Source organism: Orcinus orca, chromosome 5, assembly GCF_937001465.1.
Source record: "Orcinus orca chromosome 5, mOrcOrc1.1, whole genome shotgun sequence".
NCBI classification, from domain to species: domain Eukaryota; kingdom Metazoa; phylum Chordata; class Mammalia; order Artiodactyla; family Delphinidae; genus Orcinus; species Orcinus orca.
The window spans coordinates 55,168,631-55,189,337 of record NC_064563.1 but is presented as its reverse complement, the minus strand read 5'-3'; the positions used below and the strand labels follow the sequence as shown (position 1 = coordinate 55,189,337).

Sequence of the window (20,707 nt, the reverse complement as noted above, 5' to 3'; positions counted from 1 at the left end):
ATGGCTCTGCAAGCGGCACGGAGCATGCAGGCCACAGTCTGTAGGCTGCGGGCCATCTCTGTGCCCAGTGCGCCCCTGACCGCTGCGGCCCTGGGGACTGTGGGCGGGCGCCCTCCGGGCTTGGCGCACCGGCCCTGCTCTGGTGTCGGTGCATAAATTCACAGACAAACATGAATGGGTACCAACAGAAAACAGTGTTGGAACAGTAGGAATCAGCAATTTTGCACAGGAAGCTTTAGGAGTTGTCGTTTACTGTAGTCTGCCTGAAGTTGAGACAAAATTGAACAAACGAGAGGAATTTGGTGCTTTGGAAAGTGTGAAAGCTAGTAGTGAACTCTATTCTCCTCTATCAGAAGTAACTGAAATTAGTGAAGCTCTAGCAGAAAATCCAGGACTTGTCAACAAATCTTGTTATGAAGGTGGTTGGCTGATCAAGATGACACTCAGTAACCCTTCAGAACTAGATGACCTAATGAGTGAAGGAGTGTATGAGAAATACATAAAATCTATTGAGTGGAAATGGAACCCCTAAATAAACTAGTTTGAAACAACTTAATCTAGCATAGTTGTCTTAAATTAGTGGTGGATTTTTAAAAAGCAATTTTTAGCAAAAGAAACTACTTGCAACAACGTTTCCTGAAGAAAATACCCCTTAACCTCCTAATGACTTCAGATAAACACTATGCATCTTTTCCACAACACCCTATGATTTTTAGGCTAGTCTCCAGTTATAATATTCAGAATTCCTGAAATTATCTGTGGTAAAACTAGTTATAAAAATTATGTAATTCAAGGATAATATTGCTATCTTAAGCCTTATATGATATTGTAACTTGCTTACAGCCATCCCTGGATTTGGGTCAAAATACTCAACGATCTTCCCACTGGAAATAACTGGTAGTGGAGAAAAGTTTGTTAGTTGTATAGTGTCCAATGCAGAACATTACTCTCTTAATTTTGCAATATACTGTGTTTGCGGTGCTGTTTTCATACAGTGAAGCAACAGCCTTGCAGGAAAATAAGAAACAGTTTAATAATAAAATATTCAACTTCTTAATTAAAAAAAAAAAGAAAGCTAATTCTTAGTCTTGTGAATATTCCTAAGTATCAAATGTGAAGATATGCACAGTAAGACAGGAAGGTAAAAGCAGGTTATTGAGGCTGGTAGGGATCAGCTATATGAACTTTCTAGTTCAGTTCAATCTCCCAACTCTGTGTGGATTGTGATTTTTAATCCCACTCCTTTTTCCCTAAAATAACTCTTTTCACCTGAGGAAAAAAAGAATATATTTGCAGCCGCTAACATAAAACATGTTGTGTTGCATAGATCCATTTGTGTTTTTAGAAGGCAGGGTTCCACAGTGCATTGTTCTCAAACTTGAGTCATTTGCTTATCAGCCCTATGATTTCTGCCATATCTGAGTAGCACCTACACTATTTACTTGTTCTGTTTCTTTTGTAAACTTAAAAATGTTATGTTTCTCTTTGATATGCTAGTTACAATTTTCCCTAGCCCAGATGACAAAAACTACATAATTTAAAAGATGTTGACAATAACCACTTAGCTATCTTCTATGCCTCCTCACTTTGGCAAACAATGCTATAGTGGAAAATCATAAGCATTCAATGGCTCATGACTGCAAGAAATTGTGTTTATCCAAATTGAACACATTTCTCTTATAATTTGTTCAGATAGAAAACAAAATCTATACCTTTGTCCTAGGGGAAAAAATTAAGGAGCATCTTTATTTATCCTTTGGCTCAGAAAAGTGGGAGGAATTTTATTTCTTCTGTATGGTTTTGTTTACAATAAAACTAATTTTTATTACACAATACATAAATTCATCTTTCATCTAAAAGGTGAACATATTGCAGTTAAGACTAAAATTCTCTTTGATCATCACCTCCCCACTCCTCACTCGGGTTAATCCAAGTTATGAATTGAGATTGTATCCTTCCAGACTTCGTTCTTTGCGTCTGGCCACTAGAATATCTGTTGTGTTTAATGGTCAGTTAAAGAATGCTCACAGATTTCCTTAAATGCCTTGAGCCAGTCAGTCCCCCTTGACAAAGTCAAGGGGCTCTGTATGCTGGAGCGCACCTTCAATGCACAGGGAATTTACAATTCTGCCTTAACCTTCGCTCCCTGACTGCACAAGCCCTGAAGATCAGTCAGAAGTGAAATCGGGGCCTCAGGTCTTTGCTGAGCATGCACACAGCCCTGCACATGCACATGGCCTTCTAGACCCCAAGAACTATGCTGCAAGCTTTTAAAAGCCCCCGAGGACATCTCATTCCCCAGATCTTGCAGTTTGGGGCCAGCTCTTGTTTACCCCCACTGGTATTGCAGCCTCAAGTAGCTGCAGGGTTAAACAATTGCACTGACTATCTTTCAACAAACGCCCTGGGTATAAGGCTTTCCCACAGAGTGAGCTCTGAGGCAAGTTAAATACAACCACCCTGCCAGTGGGGCTTTTCCAGAGCGCCTGTGAGACAGGTTAGATGGTGACAATGCGCTGGGATGAGCCATTTTGAGGTGCTCCAAACCCCGTGTGCTCCCTCTAGTGGTTGCAGGGCTGCTGTTTTTCAAGACTAGTGTGGAGCTGGGGTGGGGTAGGGTGTGCGGTGTAGACTGGGTTAAAATATCACAAAACCTGCAGTTCTTACCAAGGTTCAGATTGTTATAAGCATTTGGTTAATTTCTGGAGCTCTGAAAAAGTTTTCAGAACTTTCGGGACAAGTTATTTTTTTGTTGTTGTTGTTGCTTCTATGGAAAAGCAGATTTACAGACACCCTCACTCCATCATTCTTGGAAGTCCCGCCCCCCCCGTTTTCTCACTGTTGATGGAAACAAGGCCAAGAATTTTTCTTCTGTTAGACGAGACATCACCATCCATATCCATGTCCGGGATTTGGTGGGAAATGTGGTCAGGTGCAGAGCAAATGCCAACCAACAAGGACAGCTACTATTCACCCCTGTCCATAAGCACCATTCCAGAACAAGACCTAGAGTTTCCGGGTCTCTCAAACTTCAGTGGAATCTGGAATCCCAGTATTTCGTATCCCAGTATTTGCCACATTTTAATTTATTCCCTATAATTTTTACAAAATCAAAATACTGCACCCAAAATAACACATGGTGGCAAAAGACTAGTTTGGAGCAGCGAGTATCTTATGGCTCTCATCACTGCTATGTGAACTTTTCCGACCAAGTCAGTCAACTGAATTCAACAAACCTTTTTTTTTAGCTTCTATTATGTGCCAGAGAATATGCTGTGTGCTGCAGAGCTGACTGAGACTTGCTGCCCTGGGTACATGTTCCCTTCCCCCAGCTTTTGAGGCACTTAGAGTCTAGCAGTGGAGGTGGGAACTTTTTTTAAGTTACCGCCCTGAATAAAGGGTACCAGTGCCGGTACACAGATTTAATTGTTGGTTTAATTAGCCCAAGGTAAAGTGTTTAGAAGGGTCATTCTGTCTTTCCTCTGTAGAGGGAAGTGTATGCGTGTGTGTGTGTGTGTGTGTGTATGCGTGTGTGTGTGCATGTGCTCACCCACCATGACTGGGGGGTAGGGAAGGGATAAAATGAAAGCTGCATAAATCCTTCAAAGGCAAAATCCTTCAGAGAGCCAACTTCTGACCTGCGTGAACAGCACTGAAGGCGGAATCCCACGGATGCTTCTTTCTTGGTTTATCCACTCATATAGGAGAGCACACCCTCTAGCAGCTTCCTGAGGAAGGGTGCATGGGAGGCAAAGTTGTGAGGGCTCCAATTTCTAAAAATGGCTTCATGATACTTTACCCTTGACTGAGAGTAAGCAGGTGGGAAACCTTTCTCTTTCAAAATCTTGACATACCTGCCTGACGGACTCCTCGCTTCCAGTGTTGCCACTGAGAAGAACACATCTACTCTGACTTCTAGCGCTTCTGTGTGACCGGTTTTTCAGCGTGTTGGGGAGCTTCTCTTGGTCCCACTGTTTGGAAATTTCAAGATGGTGTGCCTTGACAGGGGTTCTAGTCCCATCCGCTGTGGTGAGCTCCCTCGTGCCCTCTCACTACGGGAAACTCAGATGTTTGATGATTTCCTCCCCTACACTTTCTATTCTTTCTGAAGTCCCTATTGTTTAGATATTGAATGTCCTGGTCTGATCCTGATCTTATCTTTGCGTTTTTTTGCTCTATTTTTAGGTTAGTCTCAATTCCAGCTTCCAACCCTTCTGCTGAGTTTCTAATTTCCAAGAATGTTCCCGTGTTCTTCACGTGTCCTTCTTCCATAGCATCCTATCCTTAGTCTACAGATGACTTGTTTTTTCCTCATCTCTCTGGGGATAGGATCATTTTCTGAAGGTTCTTCTCCCTTAGCCTCTGATTCTTCCAAGTTGTTGGCTTTGGACTTTTCATTCATGTTAGCAGCTTTCATCAGATGTCAGGTTACCTTTGGCTAAGCTGGAGGACTAAAAAGCTGATAGAGGATTGTTGACCAAGAGTTTCACCATAGGACAGTGGTTCTCGATCTTGGCTGTACAATGGAATCACCTGGGGAGCTTTAAAAAACGTTGATACTCCAGAAATACTCATTTTATTGGTGCAGGGTCTGAACACAGGGATTCTGAAAAGCTTCCCGGGTGGTGTCACTGTGTAGCCAAGGCTGAGAAGTATCACCAAAGGGTGCTCTGGCTGAACCACTTCATCTTCCGGTAAGACTAACATTCGCTAAGTCCAGGGCCTATTTTACCTTCTCCTGTGGATAAACTTTTGGTTTCTGCAAGGGCGGAGGAGTAGGGAGGGATTTTGTAGATGTAATGGCCCTTTTAGCAGCTTTCTACCAATACTATTTGAGGCGCCTCTCCCTCTTCACCCTCACTTTAAAGTGACGTGCTTCTGTCAGTTTTCGAGCCTTCAGGGTATTCTGCATGTAAATTGAGTTGGTGCTCATTTTCTCCCCCGCTAAATGAGAACTCAGCTTTCTTCAGTCAGGTTTCCAAACTTCTGGTGCTAACAGTTCCCATTCTTCTGTGTTGAGAGCAGTTATGACTTAAAAAAAAATCCTTTACTGTGTTTTCAGGAGTGGAGTGTCGGGAGCATGCAAAATTTGATGTGTTCAACTTGTCACTTTTACCCAAAAGAATGATTATCGCCATTCTTTATGCGAAAGAAAGCTTTTAGTTATAAACAATCGGTTCCCCCATTCATTTTTCCCTCAGGGGAAAAAAAAGATAGTAGGGATTCCTAGCAAAACAATCTAAACATCAGGGTGAAACCATGACTGTAGTGGGAACACTACACTTTATTGCTATTGTTGTTGTTGAATGAGACCTGGAGGAGGGAAGGGGGTCAAAACTGTGCGAGTCCGTCATGGAGAAGGTGCACCCCAGGTGCTAAGTGAAAAGAGCTAGACCTGGGCTCCTGAGTCTTGTATATAGATAAAATGTTAAAGACACACTCTTTATCCCCACAGACTCTGACAAAGGACTGACAGCCCATGGGCCTTTACAGTCCACAATCCCATGTTAGTTGGCCCATTTAGGGACATCTGGATTTGTAGCTGCTGCTGCTTTTTTTATTTTAATTGGGGTGTAGTTGCTTTACTTCTGAAACATCAGCCTACGTGATTGTGGGTGGCAATCCTGCAGGACCTCAACCAGGAGCAGGGTGGCAGCCGCCCCTTTAGACGGTACAGCAAACACCCTGCGCTATGCCACTTGCCTGGCCTATAAACACATTTGAATTTACAACTTCTGGGATGTGGTTTAAGTTTTTAAAAAGTAACAACAACAAAAGCAATACTGTTCATGGCAGAAGAACCCTACTTAAGTCAGAAAGAATTAAAACATTTATTGGGCATAAATATATTACATATACACTACAGATACAGTTAGGTATTACATATAGCATAGTATTTGCAAAATCTATACATTAAAATTGATATGGCAGTTTTAATACAATGTATATGAAATAGTCTAAAATTTACAGGAAAACATATGATTATTTTTTTTTTTCTCCTAAAGTTGAAAAGCTTGGAATGTATGTCCAACAGTGAGGTAAAACATTTTGTCTTTCAATTTAAAGAACTGTGCAAGGATAACATTCAAACACATTCAGTTAGGGCACTTTTCAATTTTGACAGGAATACTGAATTACTGTAGCCAACAAAACACGGTTAGAAAATGCCAACGTTTCAAGTTGATAAGAACAAGGCAGGTAATATTCAAAAAATCTTTTTAAAAAGTTGTTTTCTTTTTAAACAATTTCTTTGAGGACAAAGGGCATTTTGCTTCACATGACTGGAATTTTCTTGTGCCAGGGAGGAGTCTGACATATAGAGCATCAGAAAGCCACTCACTCGTTCCTACATATTACAAAAGGGCAAAGAGAGAAGGTTAACATAACACTTTATTTTATTGTTCATGTGTAATGGCAATATATATATAGTTATATCAATATCACATATACATATCTGTGATAGAAAACAGTGCCAGATAGCGTAATAACTTTTTGACTGAAGGGATTATAATGATGCCGAATAAGGGAGAGCAATAAAATAAAGTGCCGTCAGCTAGTGTTTCACACGCAACAGCTTTCTGGTGGTTAAACAGATAGCATGAAAATCTCAAAGATCAAATATTCATAGCAATTTTGGCTTAAAGTAAAGTATTATTTCATTAAAAAAAAAATCCAACCAATTCAGAGAATTTCTTTATAGCAGCAGTTCTGAAGTGTTTCCAAAAAAGGGACTTATTTTTTTCTCCTGCAGACAGGGTTCTCGTACTCAGTTGAATCTTCATTGCTTAAAAAATGCCTTCTCCCCAAAACACCTGCATGAGATTGTTTCAGAAAATGCAGATGCAGCGTTACAGTGGATCATAATACACATTTAAATAGAGGGATGAGTTACGCAAGGCCAGAACTTTGGCAAAAAAATTTCATCTTGATGCCATCAGTTTGCAAGGCTAATTAAACTAATTATTCTAGTCAATAACAAAATACAGAACTTTCTAGTAGTACTTATTACATCAACGTAGGCACACAGAATAATTCATTGATCTTAGCACTTTCTTTCAAGAGATGATTATGTTTTTCTTGGGTACATGTAAACGTTTCAATCGCTGACAATGGATTTTTTTTGGCATTTAATGCACTAGATGCTCTTTATCTTTAAAAACACAAGAAAATGTCAGAAGAATGACAATACTACAGATGTTGCCAAGGAATGAGACTGACCTAAAATTACAAAAGTATAAAACACAAAAAAATAACATGCTACAAGGGAAAATTAGTACATAAGTACATTTAAAAAATTTTACAATAAATAAAGATTGCACTGTAATTGGCATTTAAAGTACTGTATGCAGAATATAGTATAAATAAACCAAAAACAAAATAATGTTGGTTTCCCCATGACTTTGGTATGGGAATATTATAAGCTAGTACAGGATACTGCATTTTAAGACAACACAGACCAAGCACAAAATAGCTATGATCAAGAAAAACCAAGTAGCAAAAATATACAAAAACAGAAGCAGGGGGATACACTGTGTCTGTTGCACCCTTTTGGAATATATTTGCACCTCCAACTCTTAAATGTCCCTGAGGTACGCGAACATTATGGACTTCATATAAATAATCCAATGACTTTGGGTTAAAATTGATTATCTCATGACTCAGAATAAACATGCAAGAGTAACACTTTGCACTCCAATAGCACCTATAGATCAAGGATCTCAAAGCACTTACGAACATTAGAATCCCCATTTTATTTTTTATTTTTTTTAATGCATGGGAAAACTGAGGCACAGAGAGGTAAAGTGACGTGTTCAGATCACGCAGCAAGTTAGTGACAGATCCAGGGAGATAATCTAGGCTCCTTGACCCCCAAACACCCTGTGCTTATTACCACCAAATACCATTCCCTCTCCACACATGGCCAGGTCAACCCCACAAGAACAGGAACTACAAATTGAGATGACTCTTTTGGGCTTTATCAATTTTCACCTGCTGTTAGATTAGTATTATGTGCACTGAATTAAGCTATTGAAATTCAATCACTTCTTTGATACTTCATTGAATAGCCTAAAGGCAAATTTTTCAAAAATAATGAGCTGATGTGTAAGAAGATTGATCACAATTAGTGTAAGTCATGGACAATGGGCAGAGGCACTAAACTGTCACCAGTTCTTGTCATATAATTCTGGTCAAACATAACAGAATATAATAACTCTAGTGATTAGATCAGAAGTAGTTATATACAAAGACAGACAAACAAGTTAAAGCAGCTTTTAAAATAGCTGGACAAGGAAACTAACTATTGCACAATGCCCTCGAGAAGTTACTGCTATGAATTGATGTGGTACAATCTACAATGCTCCATAATTTATAGATGCATTTTGGTTACTTGATTTCTTAGACAGGCAGCTCATAGTGTTAAAATCATAAGAAATACAGATTACTAAAACATTTTAAAGTACACATTTTGATCTCAATGAGCTAAAGACAGTTAAATAACTGAGTGACAAAATGGTTGTTTAGGGCAGCCTTATCTGAGTGAACACATCTTCTGTGTGTGGTTGTGTGGTGATACTCTGACAACACTGAAATCCTAGCCCTGTAACTACACACACTGTGATTCATGTTCACAGGTACAGATGATCAAGACATAAGAAGTGACAGGTGAATATAAATTACTAAATGGTGACATGGAAAAAAAAATATCAAAGGCTTGCAAAAGACATCAGTGAAAACAGAATAAAGGCAAATCTGAAAAATTTAAAAGAAAATGTAAGCTAGCTTTAGCTTTTGGTATCTGGTTTGTTTCTTTTTTTTTTTTTAAATCCAGTTTAACCTCTTCCTAGTTTTGCATTTCAAAAAGGTGCACCAAAACACTGATATTTTTTTCCTAGCTAAATCTGTAAAACAAGTATATAAATCAAAGAACAAAAGGGCTTAAAAAGGGGAGTATCTGAATAAATGTGTGTATTAAAATGTGTAGCATTAATTAAATTCATACCTCTAGTTTTGCTGGGTTTGTTTACTTCATTAAGAAGTACTGTAATATAAAGGCAAATAAAATGGACAAAGTTGCAAAGCCAACCACAATGAGGGCTGCAAACTGTTCATCAGTAGGCATCATGCTCTTCATTTTGGGATCATCTAAGCTCCCCATGTCCCCTGTAAGCATGACCTCACTTCGTTGTAGTACAAAAGCCGCAGAGGGGCTGAAAGCTCCGCTTAGCTCCTGAGAGGTGTCTAAACAGCGACGACACGCACACACGCGGAACCTATAGTCTGTGTTGGTCTGGAGGCCTGAGATTTGGAATGTGGCTTCTTCTCCCTTGTACACCTTCAAGAAAAAGAAAAGTCCCGGTCAATAAATTTATAACAACATTGTGGTCTCTAAAGTATTAACTGTATAACGTCGGGGGCCTTGCAGACCTGGCTTGGTTTATGTGAACTCTGCAACAACAAAAAGTACATGGAAAGGCATTTGTCCCAGTCTATATTTCATCTGTAAAGTATTCTGACCTACTCTGAATAAAATAAAATAAATTCAGTGACTCTGCTATTGACAGGAGATAAGGCACTGACCAGAAATACAGGTGATACAAGTCATGATGATGCATCTAGCTAAATTTTAATAATTTAGGCTATAAATCAGCAGATGACTTAATTCATACAAAGGGCTCTCTGATCTTGCTGCAAAGAATATTAAAAACAAATTATAGAAATAAAGTGCAAAGTCTCAGTTGAATGATCCTTTGACTACTGACTACACCATTTAACACTACTCCATCAAGATGGCCCACCTCCACCCCTAAGAGGTAAGAACTCTTCTGACTTCTCATTCTGTAATTTGTTTGGCCTACTCTAGAAGTTCATGCAAATGCAATCAAACACTACGCACTCTCTTGTGCCTACGAGGTTCCTCCATGTAATCGATTCAGTAGTTGTTCCTTTTACTGAAGAATAAGTACTCTATCATATGCCTATACTTTGATGTATCCATTTGCTTTTTGACAAATATTTGCATTGTTTCCAGTTTGGAGTTTTTATATAGTAAGAGTACTATGAACATTTCTGTACAGATCTTGAGGACTTAAGTTTCTCTTTTTCTTGGGTGAATACCTAGAAGGGCTGAGTATAAGTGTACCTCTAACTGCATGAGAAAGCTGTCCCAAGCACATCCCTTTGCACTCCTGCCAGCTAAGCATGAGAGTTCCAGTTGTTCCACACCCTCACCAACATTTGTTACTGTCAGTCATTTATATTTTAGTCATGCAAATGGGTGAGAATGGTACCTCAGTTGCATTTCCCTGATGCCTAAGTGTTTCCCACCTTTTCATATGCTCATTTGGTCACTCACATACCTTCTTTTGTGAGGAGTGTGTGTGTTCAACTGTTTTGCCTATTTTTAATTTGTTTGCTTTCACTTGTAGTGGCTCCTTAATCTGGATGTAAGTTCTTTGTCAGGTATGTGTTGTGAATATTCTCTCCCAGTTTTGTGCCTTCCCTAATCATTTCTTAAGAAAATTTTTGATGCAGTCCTATTTATCACAAATTAATATTTAATTAATTTAATGGTCTGTCTTAAGTGTTTCCTGTTTGACCAACTTGTCCTTTTTCCGTTAAGAATCTAGGATATTTTCTTCCCCTTTGTTAACACTGATATAATCACCATGAGGCTTACTACTATGAGGACTTGAAATCTACCAGTTTACTTAGAGATTATAAACCTTTGAGGTGACTGAAGAAAATAGGTATCTTTAAAAAAAAAAAAAAAAAAAAAGAAAATAGGTATCTTTGAGGGAAGGTGGTAGAGGGAGATCTCACGTGGTTCTTCAATCAAAACACTCAGAGGAAATGATAACCGCCTTAAAATTACATAAAAATCCATGTCTTATATGAAATAGAGATAGGAAGAAACTAGCTGGAACTCAACCAAATCAGTAAAGAGATTTGGCTGATGAAATAATTAAACAAGAAATTAAAATTAACTGAACACTTTGTAGCTGAGTGGCACTGAGTTAGCCTCTGTAAAGTGCTTAACACATGCCTGGTACATGGGTAAGTGCAGAGAAAAAGTTAGCTATTATTACTACTACTACTATTTAGAACTTTAAAACAACTCCAAATATATTCTTAAAATACAGTGATTAAAAGTGACAGGGGCATTTTCAACCTAGTGGCAGGCCACCTTAAGTAAAGATGTGAATTTTGCCCATTAATACAAATTCCCTAGAAAATAGAGTATTTCCAACAATTTCAACTTTGTCTGAAATACTCTCCAGCTATAGAGAGCTAGTGGGAATCTACAATGATTCAGTGTTTCTAAAGCCTGGCACGTAAACTTCTACAAGAAGCAGGACATGGTACCAGAGAACCTAAGTGCGCTGGCCACTCACTTAGCGTTGAGCAAACAAAGACAGCAAGAGGATCACAGTTTAGAAAAGGGGTCGGACTTCCAGTGCTCACCTGATATTCAGCCTTTTTAAGATTTTTCCTCCCCCATTTTCGAACTTTAGAAGTAGATTTGAAGAGTTACTGTATTTTCGTTTAGTGATTAAGCCCCAGAAAACCAATTCTGTTTCTCATACATTCCTTTATAAGATTTGAAGCACATTCCTCCTGGTGAGTTACTCTGTTTCTTTAAAGATTGTGGCATGTGTCTTAGCAAGTGGGGTTACAGACAGAACTGGGCTGGAGCAACCAAGAACAAAAGAGCTGTAAGAAAACCCCCAGCCATCCTGAGAGACCACTCCTTTCTCATAGGTCATTGTTCCAATGATGAGTTAGTTAAATGGCTATTTTAAGATGAGCTTGTTGCCATGGTGACTGCCCCAAGCTATTCAGGAGTTCGGACTACACCATGAGAGCACTGTCTATGAATTATCTCCCAACATGTGGGTGGTCTCAGGAAAACAATGGTGTATGGTGTACACTTTTTTTTTTCTTTAAAGAGACCTTTTCATTGTGAATGTTCTTAATTTCCCAAATTTAGATGCTCAAGTTGGTATTGTCTTTTCTTCGAAACTGTTGGGACCATTCACGAAGGGAATGATGTGCAACCTTTGGGAACAGCATACTACCAATCCCTTTGCCATCTGAGCTTTGGGTTCCTGTCTGCAATGGCCCAGGTATACAATCTGTTCTTCTCTATGGTGGTGATAAGTTAATGTCAGGCTGTTTATGGAGTTGGAGAAAAGCTGCCATCTACGCCTTAGCTGCAAGGTTTCTCGATACACCTCTTTCATCAATTCTTTTGGAGGCCTCACCCCTTGAATGTTTACCCTTATCAAAGGGTGAAATATTGTAGCTGCTGGAGCTCTTCTGTGCAACCCCGGGGAACTGGGTCTAGTCTGACTTGGCCACTGGGAGGCACTGGGCAGCTTCTTCTCAACGGCAGGACCAGGAACTGGCATCAGGATTCCAGGTCTACGTCCTTGCTCTGACCCTTTCTAGGTTTGTCACCTCGGGCAAGTAACAGCTTTGAGCCTTATTTTTTTTCATCTTTAACATGGGGACAGTTACAGTTACCTAACGTAACCCCAAGAGGGATTGAGTATTAAGTGAGAAACTATGTGCAAAATGCTTTGTGAAAGGAATATACTGGAGATAAGTCATCTTTATCAAATTTAATCCTCCTGATTACTCTGGCAGGTATTACTCCCATTTTAGAGATGATAAAACTGAGGATCAGAAAGCTGTTAATTTCTCAAGGTCTCAGGTGAATAAGGGTAGTGGTAGACCCCAGACGAGATCCCACATCTAACTCAAACACCCCTGCTCACCACGGAACTGCTCCAGCTCCACTGGTTCCACGTCTTTGGTGGAACCCGTCCTCCCCACTTCAGTCCTCATCCACTGACTACGGTGTGATACCAGGTCCACTTCTCTTGACCTTCTGACTTTGTCTTCCCAGGGAGTCCCACAGCCTCCCTGGTGTTTCCACGAAACACTTCCAGATCACCCCACCCTGGGTCCACTGCCCCAGAAGGAAAGCACTGCCTTTCCTATATGATGTATGGAAGGCAGCTCCCCAACCCAGTCTGTGCCAAGGAAAGGCTTGGGCAGCATTTGTGTGACGTGGCCTCTTAATTTATGCCAAACAATGACCTCATGGCTGAAAATCACTTAATTCATAACCTATCCCTACAGATGTTTGAGAGACTTTTGGAAAGTACATATAAATGTTCATTTATATGTAGTATTAAATGATTTCTATGGTTTCCAGGATTTGCATGGCTAGCTCCTTCTAAGAAAGTTGGCTCAGAAGTATATTTAATTTCCCAGAAACCCAATTCATGGAATCTTGAACATCGACTTTATATATTAATTTTGATGGTACTTCCCAACTCTTAACTCCTTAAAGATCCCTAAAAATGTATTGATATTTTGAAAGCAAAGGAGTGCTACTGTTCTCATAACCATTAAGCAAAGAGCTTAGTGAAGGAAAAATGAATATCTAATGGAAGGGAACTTCCTCAACGACAAGTCCAATTGAAAGTTGGGCTTTAATTTGTAAATATGTTTTTCTTTTAGCTATTCTTATTGTTTTAATTAGAAGAGCTCCCCCCTTTCACAAGCACTGTCAACACAATGTTAATATTATCTTTAAAAGTATATATACGATAAATATATTGAGTGTGGGACTGTGTTCTATTATCTCCAGAGCAACCAGCACAATGGCTATTAAAGCAGATGCTCAGTGAATGCTCTCTAATTAGAACCTTTAAACACTTGAGAGTAGATATGCTTATACCACACTGTTTGAAAAGAGAGAATTACCAGCAGCAAGTACATGTGAACATTAAGTATCAGAACCCGCACACAAACCACAGGGTTTAGAACAGGTACAGCCATGATTATACAAAATGGAATCGTTAACAAGGATTGAGTTGTTTTCAGTGTATTGATAGTAGTCAACAATGCTTATTAAGCCTTTTGGATCTTAGTTAAGGAAAAATTAAAACAATCCCAGTACTCCATTTCCTGAGGATTCTGGTTCCTGAGGTTTGAGATAACTGATTTGTTTTTGTGTAAATAATCACAGCCACGAGATGGCAAAATCAGTAAGGTCATCAGGCCTGCAGCACAGCTGAGGTGGCTTTTCATGGGACTGTGCCTCTCACCGTGGCAGGGCAGCAGGCCATGCCTCTTACCCCTTTGTTTTCATTCATTTTGACAGGGGCACCATTACAGGCTCTTCCTCCTGCCTCAACCCAATTTAAAAGGCATAGTTCCATTTAAGATTATCTTTATTGAAGTAACCAATCATAATATCACAGTAAGTATACAAGCAGTATTATTTTTACAAAGACTATTTCTGTCCTTGATTTGATGTGCAATATATTTTAAAGTAATTTTGACATGTTTGTTCCAAATGAGAGGATTTAAAGTAATACCCAGATAATCGAAATGAAGAATCAGTGACCCTTAATTCAGAGTAACATGCTGTGTAGTTGAAATCTTTGAAACAGAGAGCCTTTGGGGGAGGCTGCTGGAGGCTGGGATCTGGGTCAAGGCCTGCATCTCTTTACTAATGCCATCCTTCTCCCAGGAACTGGAAAGGGAGACATAACTGCCCAGCATTGCCATCTACACAGCGCCCTCTCATGACTGAACAGATCTGACGCTCACAGTAACCCTGAGGTAGAGAATTAGTATCTCCACTTCGACAAGACAGCTGAGGCTCAGAGAGGTGAATTAATTCCTCCGATATCACATGACTACAAAAGGCAGATTTCACCTCCCTTGCCCCCCAGCTACAGTGGGAATTCACTACCCTGCAGACTTCCTCTGTAGAGGGTGCAATGCTGGGCAGGAATTGTTGCTCCTGAGCCAGAGGACAGGCCAAGGTACTGTTACTGAGCTGCTTCTTGGGGGCACGCTGCTTCTACCCCAGTGGGCCCAGAAGCTCTGAGGGCACAGACTATGCTGTTCTGTTATATGCCAGGCAGCCCTCACAGTGCACAGCACCTACCAGTTTCCCAATGAACCAGGGGCCCTACACCTGAACGCCATGAAACTGAATATAAATTTGTTTCATATGCAATTTAAAATGGATGTGTGCATGAATATTTTTCTGATAGAACGGGTCATATCCTGCATCAGATACTTAAACGGACCTATAAACCTAAAAACCTTAAGACTCAGCAAGATAAATGATAGCTTTTAGATATTCCCACCTTGATCTATTCTTCCTTTGCTTGGGGTTTGACCCTTTATTTACACAAAGATGAAGAAAATGTGCAATAAGACGGTCACAGCCTATTTAACTTCTGTGTTAGGGAATTAAATCACAAACTATTAAAAAATATGTAGGCTCCAAGTCCTTAAAATAGTTCTCTCAAGGTCAAGAGAAGATCTTTCTTCCCAGTAACTTGTGTGATACCACGAAGAATCAATACACATCCCAATACTATATTCTAAAAATGATACAAAATAAATTTATACAGGAGATGCCATTAAGTTAAATGTGGAGCTCTATAAATTTTCAGATTCTTCGAAGGTTTTCATAATGCAACAAATCTGAGCACCAACAATATTAATAATTTGTCACAAATTTTGACTCCCAATAGGTAATAATTTCTTGCAGTTTGCTACCCTTTCCTCATCTTCAGTGTTTATATTTAAATACTTTATGTAAAAATTATTGCTGTCTGAACAGGGATATGAATGTGAATCATTTCGCTTTACATTCTTACGTATATATTAAACTGTTTATGTTATGTCTTGTGAGGCAAAAAAAATCAGTCACCTGCATATACATACAATTTTCATTCTTTTAAAGAATGCTTTACGGACCTCGGGGGAAGATGGTGGAAGAGTAAGGCACGGAGATCACCTTCCTCCCCACAGATACACCAGAAATACATCTACACGTGGAACAACTCCTACAGACCACCTACTGAACGCTGGCAGAAGACCTCAGACATCCCAAAAGGCAAGAAACTCCCCACGTACCTGGGGAGGGCAAAAGAAAAAAAGAAAAAACAGAGACAAAAGAATAGGGACGCGACCTGCACCAGTGGGAGGGAGCCGTGAAGGAGGAAAGGTTTCCACACACTAGAAGCCCCTTCGCGGGCGGAGACTGCGGGAGGTGGAGGGGGGAGATTCGGGGCCGCGGAGGAGAGCACAACAACAGGGGTGCGGAGGGCAAAGCGGAGATTCCCACACAGAGGATCAGGGCTGACCGGCACTCACCAGCCCGAGAGGCTTGTCTGCTCACCCGCCAGGGCGGGCGGGGCTGCGAGCTGAGGCTCGGGCTTTGGTCGGAGCGCAGGGAGAGGACGGGGGTTGGCTGCGTGAACACAGCCTGAAGGGGTTAGTGCACCACGGCTAGCTGGGAGGGAGTCCGGGAAAAGGTCTGGAGCAGCCGAAGAGGCAAGAGACTTTTTCTTCCCTCTTTGTTTCCTGGTGCACGAGGAAAGGGGATTAAAAGCGCTGCTTAAAGGAGCTCCAGAGACGCGCGCGAGCCACGGCTAAAAGCTCGGACCCCAGAGACAGGCGGGAGACGGTAAAGCTGCTGCTGCCGCCACCAAGGGGCCTGTGTGCGAGCACAGGTCACTATCCACACCCCTCTTCCGGGGAGCCTGTGCAGCCCGCCACCGCCAGGCTCCCGGGATCCAGGGACAACTACCCTGGGAGAACGCACGGCGTGCCGCAGGCCCGCCCCGCACTCCGCGCCCCTCCCTCTCCCCGGCCTGAGTGAGCCAGAGCCCCCGAATCAGCGGCTCCTTTAACCCCATCCTGTCTGAGCAAAAAACAGACGCCCTCCAGATGCCCTCCAGCGACCTACACGCAGAGGCGGGGCCAAATCCAAAGCTGAGCCCCTGGGAGCTGTGAGAACAAAGAAGAGAAAAGGAAATCTCTCCCAGCAGCCTCAGAAGCAGCGGATTAAAGCTCCACAATCAACTTGATGTACCCTGCATCTGTGGAATACCTGAATAGACAACGAATCATCCCAAATTGAGGAGGTGGACTTTGAGAGCAAGAGTTAAGATTTTTTCCCCTTTTCCTCTTTTTGTGAGTGTGTATGCTTCTGTGTGAGATTTTGTCTGTATAGCTTTGCTTCCACCATTTGTCCTAAGGTTCTATCCAACCGTTTTTCTTTTCCTTCCTTCCCTCCTTCCTTCCTCCCTCCCTCCCTCCTTTTCCTTCTTCCTTCCTTCCCTCCTTTCTTTCTTCCTACTTCTACTAATTCTATCTCTCTATATTTTCTCCCTTTTATTCTGAGCTGTGTGGATGAAAGGCTCTTGGTGCTTCAGCCAGGAGTCAGTGCTGTGCCTCTGAAGTGGGAGAGCCAACTTCAGGACACTGGTCCACAAGAGACCTCCCAGCTCCACATAATATCAAATGGTGAAAATCTCCCAGAGATCTCCATCTCAACACCAGCACCCAACTTCACTCAACGACCAGCAAGCTACAGTGCTGGACAACCTATGCCAAACAACTAGCATAACAGGAACACAACCCCACCCATTAGCAGAGAGGCTGCCTAAAATCATAATAAGTCCACAGACACCCCAAAACACACCAGCAGACGTGGACCTGCCCACCAGAGACAAGATCCAGCCTCATCCACCAGAACACAGGCACTAGTCCCCTCCACCACGAAGCCTACACAACCCACTGAACAAACCTTAGCCACTGGTGACAGACACCAAAATCAACAGGAACTACGAACCTGCAGCCTGCGAAAAGGAGACTCCAAGCACAGTAAGATAAGCAAAATGAGAAGACAGAAAAACACACAGCAGATGAAGGAGCAAGATAAAAACCCACCAGACCTAATAAATGAAGAGAAAATAGGCAGTCTACCTGAAAAATAATTCAGAATAATGATAGTAAAGATGATCCAAAATCTTGGAAACAGAATAGACAAAATGCAAGAAACATTTAACAAGGACCTAGAAGAACTAAAGATGAAACAAACAATGATGAACAACACAATAAATGAAATGAAAAATACTCTAGATGGGATCAATAGCAGAATAACTGAGGCAGAAGAACGGATAAGTGACCTGGAAGATAAAATAGTGGAAATAACTAATGCAGAGCAGAATAAAGAAAAAAGAATGAAAAGAACTGAAGACAGTCTCAGAGACCTCTGGGACAACATTAAACGCACCAACATTCGAATTATAGGGGTTCCAGAAGAAGAAGAGAAAAAGAAAGGGACTGAGAAAATATTTAAAGAGATTATAGTTGAAAACTTCCCTAATGTGGGAAAGGAAATAGTTAATCAAGTCCAGGAAGCACAGAGAGTCCCATACAGGATAAATCCAAGGAAACATATGCCAAGACACATATTAATCAAACTGTCAAAAATTAAATACAAAGAAAGCATATTAAAAGCAGCAAGAGAAAAACAAATAACACAAGGGAATCCCCATAAGGTTAACTGCTGATCTTTCAGCAGAAACTCTGCAAACCAGAAGGGAGTGCCAGGACATACTGAAAGTGATGAAGGAGAAAAACCTACAACCAAGATTACTCAGCAAGGATCTCATTCAGATTTGATGGAGAAATTAAAACCTTTACAGACAAGCAAAAGCTGAGAGAGTTCAGCACCACCAAACCAGCTTTACAACAAATGCTAAAAGAACTTCTCTAGGCAAGAAACACAAGAGAAGGAAAAGACCTATAATAACGAACCAAAAACAATTTAGAAAATGGGAATAGGAACATACATATCAATAATTACCTTAAATGTAAATGGACTAAATGCTCCCACCAAAAGACACAGATTGGCTGAATGGATGCAAAAACAAGACCCATATATATGCTGTCTACAAGAGACCCACTTCAGACCTAAAGACACATACAGACGGAAAGTAAGGGGATGGAAAAAGATGTTCCATGCAGATGGACGCCAAAAGAAAGCTGGAGTAGCAATTCTCATATCAGACAAAATAGACTTTAAAATAAAGACTATTAGAAGAGACAAAGAAGGAAACTACATAATGATCAAGGGATCGATCCAAGAAGAAGATATAACAATTTTAAGTATTTATGCACCCAACATAGGAGCACCTCAATACATAAGGCAAATACTAACAGCCATAAAAGGGGAACTCGACAGTAACACATTCATAGTAGGGGACTTTAACACCCCACTTTCACCAATGGCCAGATCATCCAAAATGAAAATAAATAAGGAAACACAAGCTTTAAATGATACATTAAACAAGATGGACTTCATTTATATTTATAGGACATTCCATCCAAAAACAACAGAATACACATTTTTCTCAAGTGCTCATGGAACATTCACAGGATAGAGCATCTCTTGGGTCACAAATCAAGCCTTGGTAAATTTAAGAAAATTGAAATTGTATCAAGTATCTTTTCTGACCACAACACCAAGAGACTATATATCAATTACAGGAAAAGATCTGTAAAAAATACAAACACATGGAGGCTAAACAATACTTAATAACAAAGTGATCACTGAAGAAATCAAAGAGGAAATAAAAAAAATACCTAGAAACAAATGACAATGGAGACACGACAACCCAAAACCTATGGGATGCAGCAAAAGCAGTTCTAAGAGGGAAGTTTATAGCAATACAAGCCCACCTTAAGAAACAGGAAACATCTTGAATAAACAACCTAACCTTGCACCTAAAGCAATTAGAGAAAGAAGAACAAAAACACACCAAAGTTAGCAGAAGGAAAGAAATCATAAAAATCAGATCAGAAATAAACGAAAAAGAAATGAAGGAAACAATAGCAAAGATCAATAAAACTAAAAACTGGTTCTTTGAGAAGATAAACAAAATAGATAAACCATTAGCCAGACTCATCAAGAAAAAAAGGGAGAAGACTCAAATCAATAGAAATAGAAATGAAAAAGAATTAACATCTGACTGCAGAAATACAAAAGATCATGAGAGATTACTACAAGCAACTCTATGCCAATAAAATGGACAACCTGGAAGAAATGGACAAATTCTTACAAATGCACAACCTGCCAAGACTGAATCAGGAAGAAATAGAAAATATGAACAGACCAATCACAAGCACTGAAATTGAAACTGTGATTAAAAATCTTCCAACAAACAAAAGCCCAGGACCAGATGGCTTCACAGGCGAATTCTATCAAACATTTAGAGAACAGCTAACACCTATCCTTCTCAAACTCTTCCAAAATATAGCAGAGGGAGGAACACTCCCAAACTCATTCTATGAGGCCACCATCACCCTGATACCAAAACCAGACAAGGATGTCACAAAGAAAGAAAACTACAGGCCCATATCACTGATGAACATAGATGCAAAAATCCTCAAAAAAATATTAGCAAACAGAATCCAACAGCACATTAAAAGGATCATACACCATGATCAGGTGGGGTTTATTCCAGGAATGCAAGGATTCTTCAATATACGCAAAACAATCAACGTGATACACCATATTAACAAATTGAAGGAGAAAAACCATATGATCATCTCAATAGATGCAGAGAAAGCTTTTGACAAAATTCAACACCCATTTATGATAAAAACCCTGCAGAAAGTAGGCACAGAGGGAACTTTCCTCAACATAATAAAGGCCATATATGACAAACCCACAGCCAACATCGTCCTCAATGGTGAAACACTGAAAGCATTTCCACTAAGATCAGGAACAAGACAAGGTTGCCCACTCTCACCACTCTTATTCAATACAGTTTTGGAAGTTTTAGCCACAGCAATCAGAAAAGAAAGGAAATAA

The 20,707-nt window shown here is 40.3% G+C and overlaps 1 protein-coding gene, 1 long non-coding RNA gene and 1 pseudogene across 7 annotated transcripts in view; 2 read left to right on the top strand and 1 right to left on the bottom strand.

The window, feature by feature from the left end:
* Positions 1–532, top strand: LOC101274259 (glycine cleavage system H protein, mitochondrial-like; annotated as a pseudogene).
* A 5,280-nt stretch (positions 533–5,812) lies between these two features.
* The window catches only part of FNDC3B (fibronectin type III domain containing 3B), a 361,128-nt gene continuing 346,233 nt past the window's right edge, over positions 5,813–20,707 (bottom strand). For 5 of the 6 annotated variants that reach the window (XM_033429514.2, XM_033429521.2, XM_004270544.4 and 2 more), the window contains one exon: positions 5,813–9,334. In XM_033429514.2, coding sequence (XP_033285405.1) covers positions 9,023–9,334 — 312 coding nt within the window. In that variant the 3' untranslated portion in view covers positions 5,813–9,022. The remainder of the gene's footprint in view (positions 9,335–20,707) is intronic. The other variant, XM_033429520.2, reaches the window with a different exon arrangement.
* Positions 14,174–16,970, top strand: LOC117201596 (uncharacterized). Its single transcript, XR_004483638.2, has 2 exons — positions 14,174–14,275; positions 15,782–16,970. It is a non-coding gene; the product is annotated as an uncharacterized LOC117201596 (long non-coding RNA).